Raw genomic sequence first — 11,581 nt, 5'->3', positions numbered from 1 at the left:
CCTGAAGAGATACTTCGCTCGTATATGTGCCCATGGACAGTAAGCTGGATTATTCTGTTTTGAAAGAGTGATTTGAGGAACTGTAGAGCGTCTCCCTTGATCTGATAGTGGTCTGAAAGTAGCTTCAGCATTGCAGGAACGTTTATAGAGTCGAAAGCTGCTTCAAGGTCTACATAGGTGACTGCAAGCTCTGCTTGGGATTCAAACGCAGAGAGGATAGAGCTGGTGGTGGCTAAGGGGGTTAGTCACAGTGGATCTATGCGGAAGGGAGTAATGGATTTGAGGACAGTGATGTGGAAGAAGTTGTTAAATTAGAACGGGGAGAAGTATCTTCTCAAGGAGCTTTAGAAGACATGAGGCATTGGAGATTGGCCGGTAATGCTTAAGAAGTGTAGGAGATTGAATTTTGGGAATAGGCTTCACAAGGTAGAAAGAGATCAGTGGTTTTCAACCGGGGTGTCGCTGCACCTTAGAGTTCCGCAACAACATTCCAGGGGTGCCATGTAATTTGAGTTTAAGTTACTTAAACTTATTATTTTTTTAAATTTATATGTTTATTTCATTATAAAAAGGTGTACAGTATCTTTTTAATTTTGTGGTGATCTATAATTGATGTTTACTTAGTACCTCTATATAAAGAATAAAATTATTATATACTGTATATATATAATTTTTATTATGTAAATGTAATTTTTAAAATTATATTATTGTAATAACTATCATATAACATATATTTTTTAATATTATATATATATATATATATATATACAGGGTGTCTCGAAAATATTGGTAGTTTAGGGGAGGTAGGTAACATCTAAAGGAATGTAAATCGCATAGGAACCCATAACCGGAAACGTCACCGTAAGTCGGTAGACGGCGCTGTTCATCAGTTCGCGAGAGGGAAAATTTCTGTTTTACTCATTCAAGCAGAAGTCGCCGCACGAAGAGCATGCATCGATATACGAACTGTGAGCTGGCAGACATGCCCCTAGTGGATGGTGCGGACCTGACCCTGCAGTCTGGTTTGCTCCCACCCATGCACACAGGCCACATTGGCAACCTGAGCCAGCTCTCTTGTCTGGCTCACTGTCTCACCTCTTCCTGGCAGGTGGGGAGGGGACAGTAAACTGTCCCCTCCCCACCCTGCCACCCTATTTCTTCCCTCTGGTGGGGCATTGGCATGCCCCACTGTAAACTGGAGTTGCCTTCCCTTTCGGCTCCATATTTCTGTCTATTTGCCCCCCAGTCTTCAGCCTTCACCCCGCTCTATCTGATAGCAACGTGAACACGCCCCACACAATCTAAAATCACCAATCTAAATTAATTTTGCCCAACATTTTGGACTTCTAGCGCTCCCCGCGACGCGTACGCGATTTTTTTTTTTTTTTTTTTTTTAAGGTCCTAGCCACTGAAATCTTAGGAAATTAGGTGGCAGGACCTGCCAGAGTGAACTATATACTAGTGAGTACCTGGTCTGCCTCCACGGGGCTAAAGTGGGACAACGTCGGGCCTCAGTAGGGGTCTGGCGGCTAAATGACCAGATGAACAAGTACAAGGCATCAAATATATACAAAGTCCATACACTTTTAAATCTCTGGCTTTTCCAGTCAACTGGTTCACCCACAATGTAAACTACGCGGAGATGGGGGAAACCCCTGGTGCCGCTTGACCCTAAACACACTTTACACTTTACATGCACCTAGTGTATGGATTAGCAGAGGGCAATGGACGAGCCGCTCAACGAATTTATGGAGAACGCTTCCCAGACAGACTTGCACTGGACCACCGTTTGTTTGCGTGTGTGTGTGTGCATCAAAATTTGTGCAATTATGGGTCATTTAGAGGTAACAGGAGTAGTGTGGGCAGACTACGTTCAACGCGACCTCCTGCCATGGAAGAAAGTGTGTTGAATGCTGTCCAGAATAATTCTACCAGCACACGTGCCGTTGCCTCTGCCTTAGGAGTGTCTCGTTACAGTGTACAGCGTGTCTGCCATGACGATTCCTTACACCCCTTTCATCTCCAAAGGATTCAGTTACTGCTCCCCCAAGAGCATCCTGCACGTGTGGCTTTTGCGCAGTGGTTTCTCCAAGAAAGTGTTCAAGATTTGAAATTTCCAGCCTATGTTTTATTCACGGATGAGGCTTATTTCACCCGGGAAGGCTTATTTAATCAGCACAATGCTCATGTGTGGGCTCACGACAACCCACACGGTGTGCGCCCCCATGCGGCACAACAAACAGATAATAATAATAATAATAATAATAATAATAATAAATGTGTGGGTAGGTATGGTCGGTGACAGCTTAGTTGGCCCATACCTTGGTTACTTGACGATGTTCCAGCAAATATGAGACGCAACGTTTGGTTTCGACATGACGGGCGCCTGCCCATTATGGAAGGTGTGTTCGTGACCATTTGAACAGGCGTTTTGGGTGTTGATGGATTGGCCGTGGTGGACCCGTTGCCTGGCCCCCACGCTCACCTGATTTATCGAGCCTTGATGTCTTTCTGTGGGGGGCCCTCAAATCTATCGTGTATGAATCGCCTTTGGAGACGGAAATGGATCTCGTGGCGAGACTCGTCTGCGCTGCTGCTACTGTCAAAGAAACTCCAGGTGTGTTCGACCGTGTCCGCCAATCCATGCTGCGTCGGTGTCACGCATGCATCGCGTCTCATGGTGGAACCTTCGAGCATCTGTTGTAACATCATGAAATGCATCCATCACGTACTCCATTGTTAATATTATGTCAAATAAATGTTTGCCACTAATTACTGTCTTGTGTCATTTCTGCTTCTTGTGCCTCTGCTACTACTTTCCCGTGACGTTTCCGGTTATGGGTTCCCTATGCGATTCACATTCCTTTAGATGTTACCTACCTCCCCTAAACGCTTGTACCAATATTTTTGAGACACCCCGTATATACAGAGAGAGAATCGGATCTAACATGCAGAAAAAAAAAAATTAATTAATTAGGGCCATTATTAAAAAAAGGTTGAAAACCACTGAGGTAGATCTTCCACTGTTGGGGAAAGAAATGGCTTGACAAAACAGTTAAAAATAGTTACAAGGGGATCCAAAATATATGGGCTAAGACATTTGATAATGAATTGGGGGATTCCGTCCGCACCTGCTGTAGCAGAAGCTGATGTAGAATTAATGGCACCAATAAGCTGTTCCCTGGAGATTGATACGGCAAACAGTGTCAGGCGGGATTCTAGTTGTTGGTGTGTGAAGATCAGGATATTGTTCCGTGTTCGAGGCAAATCTAGATAAGAAGTGAAGCCACTGCTGAGGTTCAAGATTTAGGGGAAAATCAGAAGGCCGCTCAGAGTAGGTGCATTTTCCGCTACGAATGGTTCTATCCCTATAATGCTTAATTGGTTGAGATTTCGGCTTATTAAATGTGGCGCGAACTCTGGAGTAGGCTATCCTCTCTTGGACACTATGCGACTGCTTCCACATTTTGTGCAGATGCTGCTTTAATTTGAAGCTCATATTATGATGGGGAGTCCACCATGCTCTTGATCAAGGCATCATGGAAATTCTCTTTGATGCTGCAAAGATCGCAATAGTCTTAAGCCAAATAGTAAGCAAATTCACTGCAATTTCGAGATCACAAATTTCTAAGACTGTCCATGGGATGACAGAGGCAGCCTCAACACATTTATAAATATTCAAAAACCTGGGACTTACTATTACTTTGGTATTAGTCGAATTCACAACATTGAAGTTTGGAGCAGATATGTGTCAAAGAACAACAATTGGCTTGTGGTCAGAATTGAAATAAGTCTCTGGCAGGTAATCAGGTGTGTAAGGAAAATAAGCAAGAAAAGGCACTTAAAAGATATAAGAGATTAAGTTCAATCTCGCATGGCTACTAAACATGGTTATAGATTGTTTTCGTTGATCAAAATAATAATGAATACTCCTCTAAACTAGCGGTCGTACCGGATTATAAACAAGGTTACATTCTGATTAGTTATGAAAATTGCAGCACAATACATCACAGTAGAGTAGATGCAGTAGAGTACATTAGCAGCAGCTGAAATGTTGGAAGTACAGATGAAACAGAGAAAGAAAGAAAGAAAGCCAAATTTTGGTAAAAACGAGAACAGTGAAGTGAAGTAATGAAACTGTTGTTTGGTTGTAGTAGAGTTTTAGGCACATATACGATATGTGCCATGTACAGTGTCTGGAGACTCTATACCTGCGAGGTGATCTGATTGAGGTGTATAAGGCCTTGAATAGTTTAAGCAGACTCATTGCTGATGAGATTCTTCCTCTTGCTCAGAATAATTACCAGAGAGGGCACAAATTCAAATTGAGGAAAGACAGTTGTAGGATAGATGGGCGAAAGTTTGCCTTTATCCAGCGAGTGGTTGACTGTCGGAACAAACTTCCATCTGTCGTTGTAGAAGTTGATAGTTTAAGTAGATTCAAGGCAGAACTAGACAGACATTTGGAGCGTGTGGATAGGTGAAATGTGGCATATGCAAAAAACGACCATCTCGATCATCGTGTCAACCACAGGTATTGTGCCATAGACCTTACATAACAGCCTAGCAGCATTAGGTCTCCAGGTGAACACCTACAAGGAACACCAGAAAGTCGCCTGAACACCTGTAGGATAGTCAGAGAATTCCTCGACAAACATTAACACATGACATAACAGTAACTACCCTGTGTACTTGGTAGCAATACCCGTCACGAGGTGGAACCCCCAATCAGGGAGAAATACTAATAATAATTGCTTCCAATGCTTGGTTCACGAGCGGGACGCTCTTCCCCGAGACTAAAGGATTCATGTCGGCCATCCAAGACTAGGTAATCAACACCAGGAACTATAGAAAAAACATCATCAAGGAGCCCGGAGTGTTCGATGACACATGTCAACGATGCCACTTGGCCTCAGAAACGATCCAACACATCACCGCGGGATGCAAGAAGATCACCCAGAATGAGTACGCTCATAGACACGACCAGATAGCCAGAATACATCAGAAGCTAGCAAGGAAATACCAGTTGGTCGAAGAAAGTATACCGTACTACAAGTACGAACCCCATGTAGTACTAGAGACCCCAGCTCACAAGCTGTACTGGGACCGCGCCATAATAACGGATAGGACAATTCGGCAGAACAGACCGGATATAACCATTGTTGACAAGAAGGAAAAGGGTACCTATCTGATTGACATAGTGGTACCCAAAAGTGGCAACTTGCAGAAAACCCCATGGGTTTCTGCAAGAAGTACACGAACCTAAGGCAGGAGTTCATACATACATACATTAACAACTTCATCCCATGCGTGTCTCCAGGGCCTAGGCCCTTATGCACCAATTCTCAAGGTCCAAAGACTATGTATACAGCCTTTGGTTTTAAAGTATGTATTCTTAATCAACATAATAATAATAAATAAAATTAAATAAATATATATAAATAAATAAATAAATAACAAGAAATCTTTCTATAATTTCCAATGAAATTTTGGTTCAATATCAATAAAATTTTGTATAATGTGCACAATAAAAAACACAACATGTATATTAGCCCGTCGGCACTAAATAGCACATTTTGTTATCCAGTGCCTTCGGCAGCTGTTCCTGTACCTTGTGTCGAAATACCTCTACTATCACTTAACAATATGGCCCTCCTTTTAAACACGTTATTAACAAAAGTTGAGAAATATTTAAAGGACACTCGACTTACAAACAAATCGGGCAAGGTACCCAAATCCAAATTAAAGAGCTCCCGTTCAAGTGTGCTGCTCAGATCTTCATAATACGGACAGGAGTTGAAAAGGCAGGAGTTCAAAGAGATGTGGCATATGCAACAAGTAACGACCATCCCGATCACCGTGTCAAGCACAGGTATGGTGCCGAAGACCCTACATAACAGCCTAGCAGCAATAGGTCTCACAGCGAACACCTACAAGGAACTCCAGAAAGTCGCAACCCTGAACGCCTGTAGGATAGTCAAAGAGTTCCTCGACCAACAGTAACACAAGACATAACAACAACCACCCTGTGTACTTGGTAGCAATACCCGTCACGAAGTGGAACTCCCAATCAGGGAGAAATAATATAAGAGCAATAATAATAATAATAATAACCTGTACGACCTCACCGACCTGATGTACATGGATGCCATCAAGCTCTACGCGGAAACCGAGAAGCAACTCCAGCAACTACTCCGGATCACCTAACAATTTAGCAGGACATCAGGATGGAAATTGGGCTTGACAAATGCAAGACCCACACACTTCATCTGGGAAAATTTGTCGGCCGAAACTGCCAGTTGCAGTTTCGGCAGCAAATACCTAAGGATGATGCATGCTCAGCAATTATAGCACAAGGAAATCAAGAAGTGCCTGTTCGAAAAATATCATCAGAAACTCAGAAGCCTGCTGAAAGCAGAATTAAATAGAGGGAACACAGTTAAACCCATAAACACCTATGCAGCTCTAGTACCAACATATTACTTTTTGGGGTCATAGATTGGACTAATACCGACCTAGAGGATATCGTGCAAAATACAATGACAATGATGACCAAGAGCCGCCAACATCACCTGAAGTCAGCAGTGGAGAGACTAAAAATGGCTCGGAAAGAGGGAGGAATGGGCCTGATAGAGCAACAGAAAAAAGCGATAGTTAATCTCAAGGATTACTTCGAAAACAAAGGAACAACACTGCACCAGGCCATAAGGAAGGTAGATTGTTATGCCCCACTCAACCTAAGCGAGGAAGCCCCTCCAGTCCAGACGGCACAAGAAACGAAGCTAGAAAGATGGGCAAAGAAGACACTCCATGGCAGACAATACAATGAACTCCATCAAGATGACATCGATAACATTGCTTCCAATGCATGGCTCACAAGCGGGACGCTCTTCCCTGAGACTGAAGGGTTCATGCTGGCCATCCAAGACCAGGTAATCAATACCATAAACTATAGAAAATACAACGCAAAGGATCCTGGAATGTCAGGTGACACATGTCGATGATGCCACCTGGATTCAGAAACTATCCAACACACCACAGGGGATTGCAAGGTGATCACTCACATTGAGTACGCTCGTAGACACGACTACGTAGCCAGGATAATACATCAGAAGCTAGCGAGGTAATAGCAGTTGACCACAGAAAGTGTACAATACCACATGTAGGAACCGCAGGCAGTACTAGAAACCCCAACCCACAAGCTGTACTGGGACCGCGCCATAATAACTGATAAGACCATCCCGCACGATAGACCGGACATAACTCTTGTGGACAAGATGGAAAACGCTACCTATCTGATTTTCATAGTGGTTCCCAACACTAACAATGTCCAAACCCATGAGGAAAAAATTAGAAAATATACGAACCTGAGACATGAGGTTAAGGAGATGGGGGCATATGCAAGAAGTAAGGACCATCCCGATCATCGTGTCAACCACAGGTATGGTGCCAAAGAACCTACATAGCAGCCCTACAGCAATAGGTCTCCCAGAGAACACCAACAAAGGACTCCAGAAAGTCGCAATCCTGAACACCTGTAGGATTGTCAGAGAGTTCCTCGATCAACAGTAACACCAGCCATAACAACAACCCTGTGTACTTGGTTGCAGTAGCTGTCCCGGAGTGGAATGCCCCAATCAGAGAGAAATAATATAAGAGCATGAACAATAATAATAATACGAAGAGAGTTTACCGTACTACAAGTACGAATCCCAGGCAGTACTAGACCCCGACTCACAAGATATACGGAGACCGCGCCATAATAACGGATAAGACAATCCCACACAACAGACCGGACATAACCCTTGTGGACAAGTAGGAAAATTCTACCTGTCTGATTGACATAGCGGTACACAACACTCACAACCTGCAGAAAACCCATGAGAAAAAAAATCAGGAAGTACATGAACCTAAGACAGGAGATCAACAAGTAACGACCATCGCGATCATCGTGTCAACCACCGGTATGGTGCAAAAAACCCTACATAACAGCCTAGCAGCAATAGGTCTCTCAGCGAACACCTACAAGGAACTCGAGAGTCATATTCCTGAACACCTGTAGGATAGTCCAGAGAGTTCCTCGACCAATAGAAACATCAGACATAACATCAACCACCCTGTGTACTTGGTAGCAATACTCGTCACGAGGTGGAACCTCCAATCAGAGAGAAATAATATAAGAGCAATAATAATAAAAAAAGAACATGGACTGTATTACACTACGAGTGCGATTTCTGTGTATTATTTATGAAATATTTGATATTCTCCGGCAGGTAGCGCAAAATTTGTTTCCGTTTTGGTGCTGTTACATATTTGTGTACGATAATGGTAGTAATATGTTATAAACCAGCTGTGTGAAGTTTTAAAATGCGTGATCTGTCAAAGCGATGTGGGTGTCGTTATATATTTATTTGCCGAAATTATTTTTTGATTATTCACTGAACCTTTCATTCTTCAACTGGTGACTATTTCATTTCACCATTGATATTTGTTATACATAATTTTTAATGTAGTATATTGCTATTTTTTCACTGAAAATATATATTCATTTAAACTATGGGAGACGACAAGCGACGTACAGAAATAACTGAGGATGGAGGTCCTGGGCAAGTTTATATGCCATTTGTAGTTATGGAAGATCTTTTGGACAAACTGAAGCTTTTGAATTATGACCACGATTTTTCACGTGAGCTTCGGTTAAAATCTATAAGCAGACACTATTTTGCGATTCAGACAAATCCGGGAGAGCAGTTTTATCTTTTTACAACTTTAGCAGCATGGCTTATACGAAAGTGCGGTCGGCAGTTTGATACACCTCAGGAATATGACGATCCAAATTCAACTATATCAAACATTTTAGATGTACTTAGACAGATGGGAGTAACAATTGACTTTCCTCCAAATAAACTGAAACAAGGATGGGGTGAACAAGTTATATTTGTTTTGGACAGGTTAGCAGATCAAGCACTAAAGGCATCGAGTTTTTCATGGAGAAGGCCCTCTCACCCAAAAGAAGAAACTGAAGAAGAAAGTTTAGTGGATGATAATGCAGAAGTCACATTGGAAAAGGTTGAAGAAGAAATGTTGGCTGAGGCTGATAATGACGAAGATGATGATGAAGCAATTTTGGATTTGGAAGGGCTTAAAAATATGCCTGGGGGTAGCTTAGTTGGAATGAAGGATATAACTAAACCTGATGATGTGCTTGAATCTACAACAGATTCATCAGAATGGAAATTGGAAGTTGAAAGAGTACAACCACAGTTAAAAGTAACCATTAAAAGTGATGTAAAGGATTGGAGAAGTAGAATAGAACAAATGTATCAGCATCGTAAAGAAATTGAAGAAAGTCTTTCTACCACAAAAACACAACTGGACAAATTGCATTCAGAAATTACAAGAGTGCTAGAAAAAATTGGAAGTAGAGAAAAATATTTAAATAATCAGCTAGAGCAGCAGTTACTAGAATACAGATCAGTGCATAATCGACTAGCTCAGGCAAAAGAACAGTATCGAACTGTTAGCGGTGGTGTGACAGAACGATCCAGTATTCTTGCCCAGATAACTGAAGATTTAGAATCCCTGAAACAAGAGATGGAGGAGAGAGGCTCCAGTATAATTGATGGCACTCCATCAGTAAACATTCGTAAGGCATTAACAAGGTTAAAGACAGAGATATCCCAAATGAATGTGCGGATTGGTGTTGCAGGTCACACTCTCTTACAAGCTCGATTAAAAGAAAAAGGCAATATGAAAAGAGCTACTAGTGCCCCAGTTAATATACCTGGTTTTGATACTGTGTTTTAATGCTTTTCTTCTTATCTTGTGCTGTTTAACTATTCTGAAGATTAAAATTATTTCACTTTGTTTTAGTCTTAATCTCAGTATTTTTAATGACAGCATCAAAAATTTTTTAACATTTATCACAACATTATTCCTTAAATATGTACAATTATTAGATGCATTTCATTTTGTCAGTAAGGCTATGACTGTATCTATATAATCTGCTTATTTTATAGACAGTTTTTCTGAAGATATATTTTATTATGTTCACTCGCAATGAACAAACGTATGGTCAGTATATAATTAACTTGTAACTCTGTGATATATTTGTTTTCACTTACTTTGCATTGAAAACAATCTCCACACTTTCATATTCTTGCTGTTCAGACCTCCCTCACATAATAAATTTAAATTGAATAGTACTTTTGTAAACTATTTATAATTCACTCCTAATGTACAGATTTTTTTTTTTCTTCTTTCCCTTCCTTTGAATATTTATTTGGCAATTAGCATTAATCAAGTAATTCTTGATGGCACACCAATATGAAAATGAACTTGATTCTTTTCTAATTTTCTACTTTAACACATTAAATATGTCATGATGCATGTGTGCATTGTGGAGTTTTTAATTCACTAGGAGGGGAAAATCACCTGACTTTAGAACCATTTTCTTCCAATTTGATGGAAGAAAAACTGGATTTTTTTAACTCAAGCATCCTCTGCAAGCAGCTGAAAATTTCAGATATAGTGAGAAGATAGCCTAAAAATGTCTCTGTCCTCCCCAAACCAGATTGACTCAATCCCGATCAAAATACTTGTAGGAAAGGCAACAGCAAAGGTGTTAAGAGCCAGAAATTAGTAAATGTGTCTGAAGTATGCAAGATAATAATAGAACTGAAAGTAGACAAATATTACAAGCCTATTGTAGTTCTTTTGAGCTCCAGCATGCATTAAAAGATTCTTAATTCAGTCTTGATTTTCAGTATGGATTTTGCACTTACCACATTCAGTGGCATGGAGCTCTCTCGCTTGCTCTCTCTGTGTCACACACACACACACACACACACACACTCTTGAGTATACATCATCATTTACTAAACCAAGCTGTCAGATAAAGTTTTTGCTTTGAAGAGTAACTTAGTTTTTTTACTATAAACTTGCATGAAGCCATTGTAATATACTGTATGCAGTTTTATTTCTGTGGTCCTGGTTTGATGTTTAATTATGTCGTAGGTGAAGTGCATTATATTGGCATTATTCTTATTGGGCAGTTTAAATTTATTTCTTCTAAACTTCAACTTGAAGGCCGTGTATGTATATAAAAAATAATAAATTATTTTGCACCAGATGATTGCAACTTTATTTGATTTTCAGTTTTCATTTCATTTCAGGAGTGGAAGTGCAGCAGCACTCCCGCTCCTGACCACTCCTGAATTGTTGAGGAGGCTTCCATCCTGCAGTGGATTGTAATGGCTGCAGTTTTAAGGGCATTCAAGTATCGGATGCCCTTATCCTGCAACTTACACTCAAAATTTCAGTTCCATAAAACAGTAAAAATTTTCCTTTAGGATATTGTAACAAACAGCCATTTGGTATTGTGGGAGTAGCTAATTTTAAGGATTAAATTTTTTGGGAATATGTACAGAAGAGGCTAGTAGATTTTTTTTTTTTTTATATATATATTAGCTGTATAGCACAAGAAAGCATTTTGCTGCAATAATCAAAAAAATGAATAAAATTACTAAATAATTATTTAAAAAATAAACAATAAAATGAAAATTTAAAAAAAAATAGTAAA

The 11,581-nt window shown here is 40.5% G+C and overlaps 1 protein-coding gene across 1 annotated transcript; it reads left to right on the top strand.

The window, feature by feature from the left end:
• The first annotated feature begins 8,538 nt into the window (after nt 1–8,538).
• IFT57 (intraflagellar transport 57) lies at nt 8,539–9,807 on the top strand. The gene has a single exon (XM_090374508.1). The coding sequence runs from the start codon at nt 8,557–8,559 to the stop codon at nt 9,805–9,807; it is 1,251 nt and encodes a 416-aa protein (XP_090230634.1). The 5' UTR covers nt 8,539–8,556.
• Nucleotides 9,808–11,581: the final 1,774 nt, after the last annotated feature.

This window comes from Mastigoproctus giganteus, chromosome 5 (genome assembly GCF_048544385.1).
Source record: "Mastigoproctus giganteus isolate SK-2022 chromosome 5, ASM4854438v1, whole genome shotgun sequence".
In the NCBI taxonomy this organism is placed as follows: Eukaryota; Metazoa; Arthropoda; class Arachnida; order Uropygi; family Thelyphonidae; genus Mastigoproctus; species Mastigoproctus giganteus.
Note: the sequence above shows the minus strand (reverse complement) of the source record. Positions and strands in the feature narration are given on the sequence as shown.

Excerpts from the sequence above, each read along its gene's own strand:
- IFT57 (XM_090374508.1), top strand. The coding sequence starts at position 8,557 with ATGGGAGACGACAAGCGACGTACAGAAATAACTGAGGATGGAGGTCCT.